At 45.2% G+C, this 19492-nt stretch overlaps 1 protein-coding gene across 4 annotated transcripts; it reads right to left on the bottom strand.

The window, feature by feature from the left end:
- Positions 1–97: 97 nt before the first annotated feature.
- On the bottom strand, positions 98–18759 carry LOC137049761 (uncharacterized). 4 transcript variants are annotated; one of them, XM_067428403.1, is made up of 13 exons: positions 18529–18759; positions 18295–18337; positions 17290–17422; positions 17072–17201; positions 16929–16992; positions 16609–16782; positions 16402–16529; positions 16201–16304; positions 14289–14356; positions 13140–13167; positions 12986–13059; positions 11860–12181; positions 98–328 (listed from the first exon to the last, which is right to left on the bottom strand). In XM_067428403.1, exons 1-13 carry the CDS (start codon positions 18555–18557, stop codon positions 102–104), a joined length of 1524 nt encoding a protein of 507 aa, XP_067284504.1. In that variant the 5' UTR covers positions 18558–18759; the 3' UTR covers positions 98–101. The 4 variants fall into 4 exon arrangements, with proteins under 4 accessions (XP_067284504.1, XP_067284505.1, XP_067284507.1 ...); XM_067428404.1 differs by having other exon boundaries at positions 12986–13056; XM_067428406.1 differs by having other exon boundaries at positions 18295–18331.
- Between the last annotated feature and the right edge of the window lie 733 nt (positions 18760–19492).

The following is a 19492-nucleotide window of genomic DNA, read 5'->3' as shown; positions in this document are numbered from 1 at the left end:
TAACATACAATATTGTTTTTAAGATTTGGGTTTTCAATCCATGCATCAAATGTGAATTTTAGGTAACAATCAATCTATCAAAATGTAATTTTGCTTACTGTTTAATATTTTCTGTGCTTCAACGTCAGCAAAATGTTAGCAACTTCTTGTATTTTCTCTGTCTCCTCAGAGTTCACACCTTTCTCTGCCGTGAATTTCTTCACCTCTTTCACAGATTCTCCTGCATGGCTGACATCGTTGACAGGGTTTTTCATCACACTTTCCAAACAAAGGCTGTCACACCTCTCTACTTTCACTCTGGCTTCCCACATCTGCTCTTTTTTCTGTTCTGAAGTAAACAAAAGACATAAAAAATTAAATTCATTGTTGAAATGCATCAAATAAAATAAGTGAATCAATCAAAAGAACATTTTATATTTAACATTATAAATGTCTTTAATTTTTGATCATTTTAATGCATCTTTGCTGAAAAGGAATTATCTCTTTCAAAAAAGAAAAGAAATATATAACTAAGTATACATAATGAATTACCGTATATGTAATGAACTACTGTAATTTAATGACTTTTCCCTCAAAAAAAATAAATGGATTACTCTTAATTTTTCTGTAATTTAATTACAGTTACTTCTAATGTAATTGCATTAAATACAGACTAAGACAATTCTATATAAAACGTCTCAGGTTATAAATATAACCCATGTCCCCTGAGAGGGAACGAGACACTTTGCATGGTAGATGACACTTCGGGGAGTAACGTGATGCTACTGAAGCTTGAATGAAAAAAGGCCAATCCAGATTGGTGTTGCGTCATAACGTAGCGAGTGACGGCATACCCTGAAGGTACAAAGGGGCGCCGGCACAAAGCATAGTTAGCTTGCTGCGATGAAGCAAGCGCTCTGATTATAGGTGTGGCGACAAAAAACAGTGTCTCGTTCCTTCTCAGGGAACTTGGGTTATATTTATAACCCAAGACGTTCCCTTTATCGAGGGAACTCGCACTGCGTCATTGTGGATGACACTTCGGGGAACGAGTACCCACTATGCCACACCAATTGTAACCCCCTGGTGTGAAGCCAAACTGGGCTCACTCAGGAAGCGAGCACTCTAGCGCCTGGTGTCACCAGGAGGTGCAGAATATAACGTCTGATGAAGGTGTGCGGAGTGGCCCATCAGGCCGCTTTGCAGACTTCCAGCAAAGAGGCTCCCAAAAGGAGGGCTACCAAGGAGGCCATGCCACTTGTAGAATGAGCCCTCTGGGCTATAGGTGAAGGCAAATTGCGCACCTGATAAGCCGTGGCTATTGCCTGGACAATCCAGTTCCCTTTCGTTCAGTCACTCCGACGTAACGTCAGTGACTGACGAATGGGGGTTTCGCCTAGAAGCCAATCATCTTCGAGATCTTAGAAAGCGCCCAATGGCAGTGCCAATGCCATGGGCATGCGAAATTTGCATGCGTAACTCCGCCTACCCACCTAGGTATATAAGGAAGTAGCTGGCATGAATCGCATTATGTTTCTGCATCGGAGCCAAGAGCATCTCTTCACTCCGGCAAGCCTGAATTCTGAAGTCCTCTCTTCAGTCTTCTAGACGAGCGGTTCTCCAGGGTGTTGGTGTAACGGCGCGTTCCAGCGATCTCACATTGCCTGCCTGCTGATCTGTGCAGTGATCTGCAACAGCTGTGTGTGTTTTCCCTGGGCGCTTCGGCACTCTGCAGAGCTTCCTCTCACAAAAAGAGCTTGCGTGTGGCACGTCTTTTTCAAGACGGGTTGCCCGCGCACTTCCGGGTGCGGTCGATATCTGGTGCTGTCTTTGGGACGCATTCACTGCTCGACGTGTTTGGGCCCAGCACGTTCGGACAGTGTTTGTGGATGTGCTGTGTTCCCTCTGTGGGAACATGACCATCGCGATGTTGTGGTCGAGACTCAATGATCTCTGTAAAGAGAGAGAGTCCCCTCTGCCACACCCCAATCTACCATCTCCGAGAGAGGTGGTACTTTGGCTGGTGGCCAGGGTGACCTGAGGGCGGTGCTGTGGTATTAAGAACCCCGACGATCATTCCTCGGGCCACTCCCGCCCTCTTGCACATCGCTTCCAGTGAGTGTTGGACTGAAGCAGTGGGACCGTCTGCTGACGCCCCTTTCGTTTCGTTCATACTCCAGATAGCGGCGAGAGGTCGATTGCCGCATCTCAAGGTGGGCTAGAGTCCTTTGGGGATGACGATTCGGCTATGCTCCGCCTCCGGGTGTGGTAGCACTGTAGAATCTGACCTAGAGTTGACAGCCATGTTATCTCGGGCAGCCGCGAGCCTCGGGCTGGTGTGAATCTCCACCCTGTCACGAGTGCTCGCTGTTGGGCGATTGGTTTTTGGGGGTGGCACCCAACAGCTGCGGGCCCCGCCCCCAATGCCATTTCGCTCCCGAGATGCATGAGGAGTGCACGCGGTCCGGGAGATCTCCGGGTCTTCCCGCGACCGTTTGGTGGCCTCCTCCGCCTTCTCTGCCCTCGAGGGGTCGCGGCCTAAGGGTACACTGGGGTCCCTCCCTGCTCTGTTGCGCACTACGGTGTCCACTGAGTGCTTTGACTTGACGTGGTGAGGCTATCCTAAGCGCCCTCCCAAGCCTGCTGGCTCGTCTACTTCGGTGGCGTAGTCCAGCAGTGCTATGGTCTCCTCTGTCAGGGCACAGCTGTTACCGCCGCCCCGACACCGGGCCGCTACGCCACCCGAGTCCGGGCCGGTAACGCTGCCTCGCTGCCCCACCGAGGGTACGCCGGTGCTCTGCGTGACCCCGTTGGTACACTCCCTGGGAGCGTGGCTACAGCTGCCGGGACTGTACCGCTGGGTCGCACGGACCATCCGGCTCGGCTACGCGATTCAGTTCGCGCGAGCTCCTCCCCGCTTCCGGGGTGTCCGGTACACCATGGTGGGGTCCAATGCCCCAGTCATGCGTGCGGAGATCGCGACCCTACTGGCGAAGGGTGCGGTCGAGCTCGTCCCTCCAGCCGAGATGAAGTCCGGGTTCTACAGCCCTTACTTCATTGTACCGAAGAAATCCGGTGGGTTACGACCGATCCTGGACCTTCGCGTCCTGAACCGATCCCTGTACAGGCTTCCGTTCAGGATGTTGACTGCGAAACGCCTTGTCGAATGCGTTCGTCCATGCGATTGGTCCTCGCCGCCAGGGCGACTTCCTGCGACCCCCTCCCGCGTGGCCACAGCAGCAGCCTTCACCCTGGCCACGCTGCAGGACGCCGTCCCAGTCCGCGCCAGCCCCGCAGCCTGCTTAAAATAAGGCCAGCGGCGCTCCGGACGCCGACAGCGCTGGGATGGGCAGTTCTTTCATGGGACGGTGGCAGGTCCGCCCCTTCCCCCGGTGGAGGGCCGGGGGAGAAGCCTTTGTCCAGCTGCTGGCCCACGGGTCAGCAGCAACCTTTGCAAGAAAGAACTGATTAACCCATCCCTGAGCACCCAGAGACCGGTGACGGCAGTGTGCGCCGCCCCCGGGCCACGCCGCTCTCGTCCCTCTCTGTCGCCAGCCCCCTCTCAGAGCAGACCCCAGTGGAACGCGAGTCCTTCCCTGGTCTCCTCTGTCAGGGCGCAGCTGTTACCGCCGCCCCGACACCGGGCCGCTACGCCACCCGAGTCCGGGCTGGTAACGCTGCCTCGCTGCCCCACCGAGGGTACGCCGGTGCTCCGCGTGACCCCGTTGGTACACTCCCTGGGAGCGTGGCTACAGCTGCCGGGACTGTCCCACTGGGTCACACGGACCATCCGGCTCGGCTACGCGATTCAGTTCGCGCGAGCTCCTCCCCGCTTCCGGGGTGTCCGGTACACCATGGTGGGGTCCAATGCCCCAGTCATGCGTGCGGAGATCGCGACCCTACTGGCGAAGGGTGCGGTCGAGCTCGTCCCTCCAGCCGAGATGAAGTCCGGCTTCTACAGCCCTTACTTCATTGTACCGAAGAAATCCGGTGGGTTACGACCGATCCTGGACCTTCGCGTCCTGAACCGATCCCTGTACAGGCTTCCGTTCAGGATGTTGACTGCGAAACGCCTTGTCGAATGCGTTCGTCCATGCGATTGGTTTGCAGCGATCGACCTGAAGGACGCATACTTCCATGTGTCCATCCTTCCGCGACACAGACCGTTCCTACTGTTTGCGTTCGAAGGGCGGGCATATCAGTATGCCGTACTACCATTCGGGCTAGCTCTGTCCCCTCGCGTCTTCACAAAGATTGTCGAGGCAGCCCTTGCGCCACTCAGGCAACAAGGGGTTCGCATCCTGAACTATCTCGACGACTGGCTCATACTGGGCCACTCTCGGGACCGGGTGTGCGAACACAGAGACCTGGTTCTCCACCACTTAGCTCGTCTGGGCCTTCGGGTCAACTGGGAGAAGAGCAAACTCTGCCCAGTGCAGAGGATCTCTTTTCTCGGTATGGAGATCCACTCGGTCGCCATGTGCGCGCAGCTTACCGCTTGCACGCGCAGTCATTGCTGACTTGCCTCAGGCAGATAGAGAGAAAGAGTGCGGTTCCACTAAAACTATTTCAGAGGCTCCTGGGGCATATGGCATCTGCAGCCGCGGTGACGCCGCTCAGATTGCTTCATATGAGACCGCTTCAGCACTGGCTTCGCGATCGAGTCCCGAGATGGGCATGGCAGTCTGGCACGCTCCGGGTCCCAGTGACTCCGGCCTGCAGACAGACACTCACCCAGTGGTCGAACCTCAGCTTTCTATGGGCAGGTGTACCCTTAGAACGAGTTTCCCGGCATGTTGTTGTGTCAACAGATGCGTCGACCACGGGTTGGGGTGCCATGTGCAATGGACATGCAGCCGCCGGCTCTTGGTCAGAGAGCCAGAGCCGCCTGCATATCAATTGCCTCGAGTTGCTGGCAGTTCGGTTCGCCTTGCACCGCTTCCTAGCGTTGTTGAAGGGCCAACACGTTCTGGTCAGATCAGACAACACGGCCGTAGTAGCGTACATCAACCACCAGGGCGGTCTACGCTCCCGCCGCATGTCTCAACTCGCCCGCCATCTCGTCTTATGGAGTCAGAAGCGCCTGAGGTCCCTTCGTGCTGTCCATATCCCGGGGATCCTGAACCGTGCAGCCGACGAGCTCTCACGGGTTCAGCCTATCCCTGGGGAGTGGAGACTCCATCCCCAGTCGGTCCAGCTGATCTGGGATCAGTTCGGGGACGCACAGGTAGATCTGTTTGCCTCCCACGACTCGTCCCATTGCAGCCTGTACTTTTCCCTGACCGAGGGCACGCTCGGCACGGACGCACTGGCGCACAGCTGGCCGCAGGGCCTACGCAAGTATGCGTTTCCCCCAGTGAGCCTTCTTGCACGTGTTCTGTGCAAGGTCAGGGAGGACAAGGAGCAGGTCATCTTGGTCGCCCCGTACTGGCACGGCCGGACCTGGTTCCCAGAACTAGTTCTCCTTGCGACAGCCCCTCCCTGGCCGATTCCTCTGAGACAGGATCTACTCTCTCAGAGACGGGGCACCCTGTGGCACCCGCGTCCCGGTCTTGGAACCTCCACGTGTGGCTCCTGGACGGGACGTGGCAGGTTTGAGTACCCTACCACCACCGGTGGTGGCTACCATCACTTCCGCTCGGGCCGAGTCCACGAGACGGGCCTATGCGTTGAAGTGGAACCTCTTCGTCAATTGGTGCTCTTCTCGCCAAGAAGACCCCTGGAAGTGCCCGATCGGGTCTGTGCTCTCTTTCCTCCAGGAAGGGTTGGACCGAAGGCTGTCTCCATCCACCCTGAAGGTTTATGTGGCCGCTATTGCCGCCTACCATGACCTCTTGGACGGGAAAACGGTAAGTAAGCACGACCTGGTCATCAGGTTCCTGAGGGGTGCGAGGAGACTACATCCTCCTCGTGCTCCTCTCGTACCCTCTTGGGACCTCTCAGTAGTTCTAAGTGCTCTGCAGAGGGCCCCATTTGAGCCTTTGCGGTCAGTAGATGTTAAGTTCTTGTCTATGAAGACAGCGCCCCTGACCGCATTGGCCTCCATCAAGAGGGTAGGGGACCTGCAGGCATTTTCGGTTGACGAAGCGTGCCTGGAATTCGGGCCGGCTGACTCTCACGTGATCCTGAGACCCCGGCCTGGATATGTGCCCAAGGTTCCCACCACTCCGTTTAGAGACCAGGTGGTGAACCTGCAAGCGCTGCCTTTGGAGAAGGCAGACCCAGCCTTGGCATTGCTCTGTCCAGTACGCGCCCTTCGCGCTTACGTAGACAGGACGCAGTGTTTCAGGACCTCAGACCAGCTCTTTGTCTGTGATGGTGGGAAGCTGAAAGGGAAGGCTCTCTCAAAGCAAAGGCTGTCTCACTGGATAGTGGACACCATTGTTTTGGCTTACCAGCAGCAGGGACGCCCATGTCCCCTTGGGGTCAGGGCCCATTCCACCTGGAGTGTGGCCTCCTCTTGGGCTTTAGCACATGGCGCTCCGCTGACAGACATCTACAGAGCTGCAGGCTGGGCGACACCAAACACATTCGCCAGGTTTTATAACCTCCGAGTGGAGCCTGTATCCGACTATGTACTCGCCTCTACAAGTGGCCGGTAATGGATTGGCTCAGGTGTCTTCGCTTGCTCGCCATTCCACTCCACGGACTGGATACGTGCGATATTCTTCTCAGGTGAGTTCCCCGAGAGCCCTGAGCTCCTCCAGCACTGACGACGCCGACGCCAGTAAGTCTGCCCTTAGCCCAGACACTCGTGTCCGGGCAGGTGCCCCATGTGCATGGTTCCCCTCCGGCGACCCCCACATGTGTATTTCCACCGTAAGCCTCCCTGAGCTGGTGTATTCCCTTGGCAACCTTTGCCACCCCCTGGGGTTAAAAATCCACCTGCGGCTGGTACCCCAGTGATCTTCCGTATGCAGCCCCCCGGGGTCATACGTGTATTCCTAAGTCCTCCCTACGGGCAGGCATCTTGGCGCATATCTCCTCCTGGAATAGGCCTCCCAGTGTACCTTGGTATTCCTGCGTTAAGTAGAGGCCTTTGACCGTCCTAACTGGCATCAGGGTTCTCACGCTTGCGCAGGGCACTGGAAGACAGCCGAGTGGCGTTATTGCATTGGGACCCCCATTCGTCAGTCACTGACGTTACGTCGGAGTGACTGAACGAAAGGGAACGTCTCGGTGACGTATGTAACCCTCGTTCCCTGAGGAGGGAACGGAGACGTAACGTCCCGCTGCCACTTCCGCTGTACCGCTGGAACGGCCGAGAGCTCAGTCTTGGCTCCTCAGCAGGTAACATAATGCAAGGCAAGGCAAGGCAAGGCAAGTTTATTTGTATAGCACATTTCATACCCAATGGCAATTCAAAGTGCTTTACATAGAAATTAATTAAAATAGTGGTAACAAATGCATGAGAAAAAAAAGAATACCATATGGACGAATAAAGAATTAAAAACAAGCATAGTTAAAACAGTCGTAAAGATATAGTAATTAAAATAATAATAATAATAATAATAAAAAAATAAAATAATAATAATAATAATAATAATAATAATAATAAAATGGTCAGATCCACAATAATGATCTGATATAAAAATAAACATTCTTCAGTTTACAGCCTACATACATGTACCATCTTAATTAGAACACCTCTCATTCATTTCTTTCTCAAACACGTTCATAACATCCATTTTAATCACTATTCCCTGATTTTTACTCAGGAACCAGGAACCTTACTCACTCATCATACCCTCCACAGATTTACACATACTCAAACCTTATTGTCAAACAGTGCTCATTCAGTAAACGCACAGCTGAACAGATGTGTTTTGAGTCTGGATTTGAATGTGGCTACTGTTGGAGCACATCTGATCTGTTCAGGAAGCTGGTTCCAACTACGGCTGGCATAATAGCTAAAAGCAGACTCTCCTTGCTTTGAGTGAACTCTTGGTATTTCTAACTGACTTGATCCTGCTGATCTGAGTGATCTGTTGGGTTTGTATTTAATCAGCATATCTGCGATGTATTGGGGTCCTAGCTCATTGAGTGATTTATAAACAAGTAATAGTACTTTAAAATCGATCCTAAATGTAACTGGAAGCCAGTGTAAAGACCTGAGGACTGGTGTGATATGGTCATATTTTCTGGTTCTGCTCACAATCCTGGCAGCAGCGTTCTGTATGAGCTGCAGCTGTCTAATGGTCTTTTTAGGAAGGCCAGTGAGAAGGCCGTTACAATAGTCCACCCTACTGGTGATGAAAGCATGAACGAGTTTCTCTAAGTCTTGCCTGGAGACAAAACATCTAATCCTTGCAATATTTTTCAGATGATAGTATGCTGATTTAGTTATTGCTTTGACATGACTACTGAAACTCAGGTCGGACTGTAAAATCACTCCAAGATTCCTGACTTGATTTTTTGTTATCAGGCCTTTAGCCTCAAGATATGCGTTCACCTTGAGAATTTCATCTTTGTTTCCAAATGTAGTGATTTCGGTTTTGTCTTTGTTTAACTGAAGATAGTTTTGGCACATCCAGTTGTTAACTTCATCAATGCATTTGCACAGGGAGTCAATGGGGCTGTAGTCATTAGGTGATAGTGCTAAGTAGAGCTGGGTGTCATCAGCATAGCTGTGGTAAGCAATATTGTTCTTTTTCATTATTTGGCTCAGTGGCAGCATATACAGGTTAAACAGGAGAGGTGCTAGAATTGACCCTTGTGGGACTCCGCATGTCATGGACGTCCACTCAGACTTATGGTCTCCTATACTCACATAATAACCTCTCCCTTCTAAGTATGATCTGAACCATTTGAGGACCATTCCAGAAAGCCCAACCCAGTTTTCCAGCCTGTCTAGAAGTATGTTGTGGTCAACAGTATCGAATGCGGCACTGAGATCCAGTTGTACCAGAATTGATGTTTTGCCTGTATCAGTGTTTAAGCGAATATCATTTATAATCTTTATGAGCGCTGTCTCTGTACTGTGATGTGGACGGAAACCAGATTGAAAATTGTCAAAGTATCCATTTGAGTGTAAGAATTTGTTCAACTGATTGAAAACAACTGCGATTCATGCCAGCTACTTCCTTATATACCCAGGTGGGTAGGCGGAGTTACGCATGCAAATTTCGCATGCCCATGGCATTGGCACTGCCATTGGGCGCATTCTAAGATCTCGAAGATGATTGGCTTCTAGGCGAAACCCCCATTCGTCAGTCACTGACGTTACGTCTCCGTTCCCTCCTCAGGGAACGAGGGTTACATACGTAACCGAGACGTTACTGATTGTCTGTTTTGCCGCCGGCAGCCCTTTCTTGGGTGGACCAAAATACACCAACAATTGGTCTGACTTCCTCCACTGCGCAGACTTCTCCAAGTAAATCCTTAATGCCCGTTTTTTTCACAGGAAAGAGGAGGTGAAATCTGCCCTTTTCCGCCATCACATGAGACGGGGGATGGAATGCCTGGAGAACCACCGACCGTACTGTGTTTGATGGTACCTTGGGTACATAGCCCGGGGTCGGGCGTAAGATGGCCTTAACTCCGCTGGGGCAAACTCCAAGCAATATGTCGTGATTACCAATGCTTGGAGGTCCCCCACTCTCCTCAGAGAAGTGATGGCAAGGAAAAAGGCCACCTTGAGCGTGAGGTTCTTCGCCTCAACCAGCCCCTCGAGCACTACTGCCAGGTCCCAAGTTGGGACCCTGGAATGAGCCACAGGCCTCATCCTCCGCGCCCCACGGAGGAACGGTATAACCTACTGGTGCCTTCCCAGCAGTCCATCACCTATAGGTGTGTGGAAAGCCCCAATGGCTGCCACATACACCTTAAGTGTGGACGGGGTAAGCCCGGCGGAGAAGCGATCTTGGAGAAAACTCCACCACTGAAGCCACTGCGCAGTTAACTGGGTTCACCTCATGCTCTCTACACCAAGTGGACAACCTCCTGGTTGAAGGAGCGCTGGATCGGAGCAGGGTCTCAACGACACCTGCTAACAGACCCTCTTATATGAGCTGTGCCTCCTCAGGGGCCAGAACCATAGGTTTCACAACCCTGGCCGGGGGTGGAATATTGTGCCCCCCGCCTGAGTCAGCAGATCCCTAATCAGAGGCCGTTTAGCAGGTCTATGATGTCGGAGAACCATAATCTGGACGGCCACCGGGGAGGTATTAAGAGCAGGCTGACGCGCTCCCGACAGACTTGCTCCAGAACTCCCAGGAGCAGAGCAATCGGGGGAAATGCATACAGATGCAGCCTCGGCCACGTCTGTGTCATGGCATCCAGGCCCAACGGAGCCGGATGCCTGAGGAAGAACCACTGTGGACAGTGGGACGCCTCTCGAGACGCAAACAGATCCACTTCCACTGGGCCGAACCTCTTGCATATGGCCTCCACCACCTCGGGATGGTGACACCACTCCCCGGGCCTCCCGGGCCTTCGCCTCCAAAAGGGAACCTCAGGAACCTCCTTTGGGGCAGGAAGGATGGAGATATGGAATATGCGTCTTTAGATACATTGTGACGAACCAGTCCTCGAACTGGATCTGACTCACGATGGTATTGTGAGCATCTTGAACCTGAATCTCCTCAGAGAACGGTTCAAGTACCTCATATCTAATAATAGGCATAACCATACACTGAGATACTCTACTATGGGAACCAGCCTCTTGATGCTGGTCTCTGGTACCCACCGAGCCTTCTGCCCGACTCCCTGAAGCGGCCACCAGGCAGAGATTAGACGGGAAGGAATTTCTGTGTGCTAAAACGTTCGTAGCATGCGTGCAGCGTTTGCTAGAAATCAATGTGGCCCGAACGTCGTAGACGCCGGATCGCAGCATCGACTTCCAAAAAACTCAACGGAAGAGGCGACCTCGATCGCTCTCCAGGAGAGGGGGCTTCATCTGACTCGACAGGGCCGCGGACGGCCACTGTGAATCCTTAGAAGAATAAGCCAAGTGAACACAATTTGGATGATAGGCTGATAATCTAACTCCTCAAAGTTAGATAAATCCCATTTAATTCCTCAGAATTAAATGCCACCATAATCACCCCTCAAGTGAACATGGTCTGAATGATTGGCTGAATAAACATATATCTAACTCCTCAAAGTCAGATAATGTTTAATTTTAATTCTTTCGAATTAAATGTAGCCATAATCACCAGACGATACTGTTTAAATATGTATTTAACCGAATCGTCATCTACACACTGCCTCAGCAAATGCGAGATTCAGTTTGTTTACAACATATTTGGCTTCCATCCCTCGAGATGAAAGACCACAGGTGCGAGGCTGAAACATTTGAAAAACGCACGGCTGTACGCTGTGAGATATTTCTCAATGAACACAACCAGCACCCTCAGGAGGTGACTACATACCTCGCGCCAAACAGTATCATATGTACACCGATCGCATGTGTTCACTCAGAGCCGTAATCCACGCGCTGCCTCTGCAACGCGAGATCGAGCCTTGCATTATGAGGTGGCGAGCTCTCGTTTACTTCACTCCGTCCATGCTGAGCACATCTAATTCCTCAGAATCAGATTGCTCAAGCATCTGGTTCTCCACCCGGGGGAAGAGCCCCATCGCAGGCTTCCGCACGGGGACGGAGAACAGCGGGTCACTACAGGCAGCCCTGTAATAAAAGATGTCATTAGTAGCTAGTAATTAATTACTTTTTAAGAGCAACTTACCCAAAACTAGTAATAGTCACTGATTGTATCAAGCTTTGTTGTCTTGTTTGTATTGAAAAGAACAGTTTGTATTGAACATTCCTTAACACACATTTGGATAGAATGAATGTGTGACAATCATGACAGAATGTTAATTTTAGGTAAACTGTTTCTTTAGAATAATGTGTTGTTAAGTTATGGATTAGGTGGATACCTGAGATTTTTCGGAAAGGAGGTTTCAAAATTGACGTCAAATCTCTTTTTGTGCTCTTCTGACTACGAAGTTTGCGGAAGGAGCCTTTTTGTGCCTTTGGATGTCTCTGTGCCTGCTGGTTTGTTGATGAAGGCCCAGAGGGTCTACTTCCTGTTCTTTTGTGGCCATCTTTTGGAGAACTAAGTGTAGGGGAATTGAACATCTGATTAAAATGAAAAGACTGCCGCCCTGTGGTGAGGACATTGGTTTTCTGATCAGCAGTGGGGAAAGACACAGGGTTCAAGGTTCTTGGAGGATTCCCATCACACCTTTGTGCTTCAGTCTGCAGATGAGAGAGAACAAACTGATTTGCCTTGTGTTTTTGTCCATAATTCACTTGTCTCAGATTGTCTGAAAATTGTCTCCTGTTTGATGGATGGAATTTGTGAAGACGTTGCTGTTAAATTGTTCCTAAATAAGCAACAGTGCTTTGCTATGAGAGAATCTTTAGCATGGCACAAGTCATTTTCTTTCTGAACATTAAGAAATAATTTCATGATCAGAAATAAATAATTTGATAGCTCAATTTAACAAAAAACATGTTCAAGTCATATTTCATCCCACAATAAAAATGGACCAAAAAAAAGCTTTTTTTAACAATTAATTTGTATACACATTTTATTTGTATACATAATTATTATTTCTTTGTACTTTTTTAAGTAAAAAAAAAAATACATTACAGTAAATGCTAACATAATGTACAAATTAAAGAATTTAATAATTATAACTATATTATTATAATATATATATATACATATATATATATATATATATATATATATATATATATATATATATATATATATATGTTTGCATTGCTTTTGTGATCACATCATAAAAATATTTTTGTAAATTTTAATTTTTTTAGAATTACATCATGTCATTGGAAAGACATTTCCAACACTATTACCAACACTGTAAATTTCATAATTCTTTTCAGTGAATCAAATGAAATATGTAACCCCTGAAATAGACGATAATTTTAATTATGTTCAAGTGACATTACAGATTAGCAGTGAATACAGAACCCATTTTCATTATTATGTTGATTAGGAATATTAAAATTAAGGTAGAGCTTCTGTCTTACGTCATCTGGGCCGAGATAAACTCTTCGGGGAGATTCACAAACGTGCATACAGACATTTCTACCATCAGCACCTGCTGAAACATAAAAAAAAATACTTGTTGTTATGAGCACATTTGAAAGAATTCTTTATATTAACAATAACCAGAACACTTACATGTGTTGGAGTTGGTACATACAAATTCCTGAAAGAAAAAAAATAGCTTACTGTATGTTGCTTTTAACCACAAGGGGCCAGTATTTACCTACAATTGATCTCACTAATTCTAACGTTACTATAGTTTGTCAGCATTTCACTGCTGTGGTATCTGTATACCAATATGTTAGCAGCATATCCTTTAAGTCCAGTAAGTTACAAAGTGGTGCCTCCATGGATCAAACTTGTTGGTTCAGCACATCCCACAGATGTTCGATTGGATTGAGATCTGGGGAATTTGGAGGCTAAGTCAACACCTCAAACTTGTGCTCCTTAAACCGTTCTTGTACCATTTTGGCTTTGTGGCAGTGCATGTTATCCTGCTGAAAGTGACCACAGCCGCCAGGGAATACAATTTCCATGAAAGTGTGTACATGGTGCAACAACGATTAGGCAGGAGGTACGTGTCAAAGTAACATCCACAATCCACATAGATGGCAGGACCCAATGTTATAGCAGAACATTGCCCAAAGCATCACACTGCCTCCGCCGGCTTGCCTTCTTCCCATAGTGCATCCTGGTGCCATGTGTTCCCCAGGCAAGCGATGCACAAGCACCCAGCCATCCACGTGATGTAAAAGAAAACGTGATTCATCAGAGCAAGTCACCTTCTTCCACTGCTCCGTGGTCCAATTCTGATGCTCACGTGCCCACTGTTGACACTTTCGGTGGTGGACAGGGGTCAGCATGGGCACCCTGTACTATGCATCCCCATACGCAATGTGTATTCTGACACCTTTCTATCAGAACCAGCATTAACTTCTTGAGCAATTTGAGCTACAGTAGCTCGTCTGTTTGATCGGACCACACGGGCCAGCCTTTGCTCCCCACGAGCATCAATGACCCTGTTGCTGGTTCACCACTGTTCCTTCCTTGGACCACTTTTGATAGACTGGGAACACCCCACAAGAGCTACAGTTTTGGAAATGCTCTGACCCAGTTGTTTAGCCATCACAATTTGGCCCTTGTCAAACTTGCCCATTTTTCCTGTTTCTATCACATCAACTTTGAGGAAAAAATGTTCACTTGCTGCCTAATATGTTATGCCTGGTCAATGTATATTCATTTTGAAATTTAAAAGAGTGCATAAGCTTGTTTTTTTTTTCATACCTGTGTTGAAAAGTGGCCAGCATTGTCCATGTTTTGTGATCTGTCACAAGAACTCATTGAAGGAAACACTATAAGAAATGAGAATAATAATAAAGAAACTCATATGCAATAAATCTAAATACTGACAACTCTAGACAAGTCATGGAGGCTAAGGAATAATAATTGACTATAGGTCAGTCAAATTTACAATTGTTTCGGTTATCTTCTCAAAAGCACTTAAACAATTATTTACTCTCAAAATGTATAAATACTCAGCATCTGTAATAAAGGTACAGTAAGCAATTTATGGTAAACACTGTTAATATTTGAAATCACCAAAACAAGGCATAGGGATACTTTCACAACCTGATTTGTCGGCTTTTATGACATAATTGCTTATTTTGAGGTCGAACTTATTAAACAACCAAAACAATGCTGTGTCTGGGGATAATGCGCTTGTTGTGTGTATGCGATGGTATTTTGACCAGCTGAAAACTTGTGAAGAGCTTATAAAATGTTTAAAGGAGTCAAAACAGCAGAAGGAATGCCTCCATCACACACACACAAACGGAGATCAACAGCGAGGAGATGCAGTATGATGCTGGATCAAACTGTGATGGATAAACGACTATGCGACTATGACAAGAAAAAAATATATATATATGTGTGAGTGTTCTGTCTATTTAAGGGTCTCTTCTTCCTGTTTTTGGTTCGTTTAAATGTTTTTGGTCCATGTTACATTCATATTTAATTCAAACCATACCAGTTTGTTTGGAAAAGGACAGAGACCCATCTTTTCAGCAGTCTCTGTTCGATTTAGTGCGCATCAGGGTTCAGATCGTAGCGTTCACACTTATTCAAATAAGACGCACTAACAGAGCAATTGCACCGGGGTTTCTTTTTATCGAACCAAACCTGCCAACTGTGAATGCACACAAATTGTTATCTAGCTCATCTACTCCTTCGATGGGAAAGGCCTTCTAGCTCCTTAATGTCTCTCCAGCGTAAAAATACAGGGGCAAAAATCTAATTCATTTTGTTTTATTATTTTTTAAAATAACAATTTAATATTTGGATGTATATTTGAATGTATCCCCATCTGGATTCTGACTTGTGATACAGCCTGAATCATAATAATGCTGTTTTCGTTCTTTGGCCAGAGGAGAACTGGCCCCCCCGACTATGCCTGGTTTCTCACAATGCTTTTTTTTTTCTTCTCTATTCTGTCACCTGATGGAGTTTGGGTACCTTGCCACTGTTGCCTCTGGCTGCTTAGTTGAGGACACTTAATATTTAACAATTATTGATCTGACTATACTAAAGGCCGTTACATACTCCACAAGAACCGAGAAAAATGTTGATTAATTCAATCTTTTGTTTTGATTTCTAATATTACACATGTACAAACTCAATTTTGGACATTATGATTTTCATTAGGAATTTTTAATAAAATATAATGTTTATTCCTGGTATTTTTTTTGATATGTGTGCTTTGTTATACATGACAAAAAAATGTTTATGTCTAGATAGAATATGCAATATGCGTTTATTTGTTTGATGGTATTCAATATCCCTGCGTTAGAAGAGCTACAGTAAATGTTTCATAGTATTACGGTAATTGCTTCATAAAATAGATCAGGTGAGCAATTTGTATTTAGACACTGGTGATCATATAATATAGAAAAAAAATTGTCTTTGCACTTTGCACTTTTTGGGTATACACTGAGTGTCCTTTTTATGGCCTTTGAATAAATATTTGTATATCTTTCTTGAAGAAGAACATTATGTGTGGCCTCTGGTGCTTTTTTGGATTGTGTGTGTGTATAAATATATATATATATATATATATATATATATATATATATATATATATATATATATATATATATATATATATATATATATATATATATATATATATATATATTATTACCTTCACAGTCTGTGTCCTTGAAATCTATGAATAGTGGCTTCTCCGGCTCTTCGCTGCTCGGTGGATACAAAACTGTGGTCATCGAATCCTCTCCTATCTTTGGGCTGAAACAGATTATGATAGTGCATAACATGGAATTTTCTCATGCTTATTCTCTTACTTTCATATTGTGTTTGAATATAACAATATCATATTACCCACTTTGGTAATGTGCTCTCAAACGAAATTCCAACCAGTGGGCTGTTGTGTGGCAGATCTTGCTCAGGAGCTTCATTAAATGCAACTGTCCATGGTTTATTCAGCTTTGATGGTTGAGAGAATGAAACATTCTGAAAAGAAAAATATACTGTAAGAAAATCTGTGCTGCTCGGTTGTGTTTCACAAGCTGTTGACTTGACATCAATAGACCTTAGGAGTGTTCTTTATATTATCAGGATTTTCCCTGGATGGCAAGGAGGAGGGCAGATGTGGTGTGGGTTTGGGCTGGATTGGATCTGAGGAGCCAGCAGAAGTTGAGGATGGTTGATGTTGACTTTCTGAACCACTGAGGTCAGACAGGTTAGATTCAAGCACAGGAGACAGCTACGGGAGAACAAGCCATTATTATATAATCCTTGATAATGAACTTTTATGTACAAAATACTATAAATATTAATAATGACAAGTTAATATTTAGGTCAATGGCTGATTAATGGAATATAGGTGAATGATTTTGTGGTAGTCCTTACTGGCGTGAACTTCAATTCCTCAGAAAGACGATGTTTTTTTATTTTGAAACCAGGTGTGCCTACACTGTTGAAACAAATACCTAACAGCTGTAGATGAAACTGTTTGGAAATATAGATGGGATAGCAAACCTATGGAAATGTACCTGTTATGTGGCGGACTGGTGTCTAGATTCAGCTTTGAAGGAGAGCAAGGGCTCATTGGTAACGTTAAAGGTTCGTTCACAGCTTTTTTGGTTCTTGTTGGACCAATCAAACTGCTTATTTTTGGTTTGTCTACAAAATAAAACATATCATGATTTTACATGTCTTTAAATATCACAAAAGAATGTTTGCTTTGTGTTCATGTGTAAGTACACTGTACCGGTTTGCTCTTTCTTTGATGCAATCTGATTGACAATGAATAATGTCAGCAGATCCATATTGCCAGAGTTTTGTACTTTGGATGAGTCCATAATATTTGACTTTCTCTTCATCCTTTGCTTTTGAAAGAACGCCTTGAGGTGGAAAAGAGAATTACCAGAGAAGGGCTTTCAGATAAAATAAAACACTACAAAACTAACCCTGAAAAAAATAGACAGCTGGTTAAAAATGGATGTAACTAACTAATCTAAACTTCACTCTCAGCCTAGCCAAACTGTTGTTCAGCTGGTTTTACCTGGTTGGTTGATCAGTTAGTCTCCCAGCCTGACCATCTAAAGAAATTGTTAAAAACAATCCCGCTAAACCTGCTAAAACCAGACTGGATGACCACCTAAGACTATCCAACCATTTTAGGCTATATTAGCTGTCTTATTTCTGCAAGGAATTTACCTGTAACCCAAGTTTAATCCCAACCAATTCATAAAACAGTTTCACAGACAGGTTTTAGATTAAGCCAGGATTGGGCTTTAGTTTAATTAGGACATTTGAGTAGCTTTTATGTTAATAAATAACCTTAATGATATGAGACAATATTTTAAGATACGTCAGCACAAGTTGTTTTCAGTGAAGACAGCTCTAACATGTATTTGGGACTAGGCTTAAACCTTGTCTGCCAAACCGGTCATCCCCCAAGCTAGTCCAAGACAAAAAATGTATGTTTGAGTTTTAACTGAAAGCAACTTGCACTGACAAATCGTAAAATATGTCAGTGTCATTGTTTTGTCTCAAGATGCACACCAGTAATGTTTTTTCTTTTTTTTTCTAAGGCACTGTAGTAATTTACCTAACGTTAATCCTGTTTTAGTCTAAACCGCCTGTGAATCCGGCCTATATAGTACATTTTGTAGGCCTATTTACAAGTTATTGTTCAAATGTACTACGTTAAATGTTTAGTTACTTTAAAATTGCATTGTATAAGTGGTTTAAAGAGATTAAATGTACTCACTCTCTGTTTTATTGCATCTTCTTTGTTTTTCACACACCTGCTCCTGGTTAGTTAAGATCACCATTAGACGTATTGCAAACTATTACTTTACTACGTAAACTATAAACTATTACTTTATTACGTCATTTTGATAAAATCTTTTTTTTTTGACCTCTAATAAATATACATGTTATAATCAAAAATGATATAAAACCAGTTAATATTGCGTTTCATGAAGTTAGCAGTAGCACTGACCGTGACCGGGATCCTCCGACCCAGTTCATGTTGATCTTTGAGGCGGTTAAATTTATTCCTTCTGTCCCTCTTCCTTTACTAATAAATAAATACCGACAGCGTAAAATGTTAACTTTTCAGTTAATATTGGTATTAGAAATATGTCAAGGACAGTAACTTAACCGATAAAATATAATTTGAACAAGAAGGAAGCAATAACCGCCACTTGCGCGAAAGTGCTCACTCAGCGCGCGCGAGAATGACACTCGGAAAAAAAAAAAAGTGTGACCTACGTCTCTTCAGCGATCTTCTTTTTAGTTTCTCCTCAGAAATGTATGGTATTACATTTGTTAAATAACTACGAATAAAGAATGCAATTGGAATAGAAAAGGTTGCTGCAGTAAAATGACGTCTGAGATTGAGATTTTAAGATTTTAATTACTGACACAACTAGAAAAGCATAATAACTACAACATAAAAAATGGCATAATAAACACTTGATGACAGTTAAAATAATAATAATAATAATAATAATAATAATAATAGTTGATAACTACATTATACTTATATAAATAGCAACTTCATTCATTCATTCATTTATTCATTCATTCATTCGTTTTTATTAATGCTCGAATAACAAACACAAGAACATCGTCAAGGGCATATAGAAACATAATTAAAATACATAAACAAAGAAAAAAATCTTATCAAATCATAAGCTGCTAGGACACTATAGGCTTACACACAAAGAAGGCTTAAAATACTTTCTTTAAATATGTCTTCAGTATTTAAGGAATCTTTGTGTTTTTATATTATTCTTTATATAATAAAGAGATTTAAGAAGGGAGTTTAATTCAATTTCAAAGTGGGTGTAGGATATCAACAAATGTTTGCTTTATGAATGGAGAATTTACCATGTAAAATAAATAAAATGAATATACTCCAGGGCAGGGGTCTATTTTTTATTATCAGTATATAATAAAAA

The sequence above is a fragment of the Pseudorasbora parva genome, chromosome 20 (assembly GCF_024679245.1).
Source record: "Pseudorasbora parva isolate DD20220531a chromosome 20, ASM2467924v1, whole genome shotgun sequence".
Taxonomy (NCBI): Eukaryota; Metazoa; Chordata; class Actinopteri; order Cypriniformes; family Gobionidae; genus Pseudorasbora; species Pseudorasbora parva.
The sequence above is the reverse complement of the archived record's forward strand: the minus strand, read 5'-3'. Positions and strand labels throughout refer to the sequence as shown.

Excerpts from the sequence above, each read along its gene's own strand:
- LOC137049761 (XM_067428403.1), bottom strand. The coding sequence starts at position 18,557 with ATGAACTGGGTCGGAGGATCCCGGTCACG. Across the intron at positions 17,202-17,289 it reads ATCAAAGAAAGAGCAAACCG|ACAAACCAAAAATAAGCAGT; the intron begins GTACAGTGTACT and ends TTTATTTTGTAG. Across the intron at positions 16,993-17,071 it reads ACCAGTCCGCCACATAACAG|TGTAGGCACACCTGGTTTCA; the intron begins GTACATTTCCAT and ends TTGTTTCAACAG.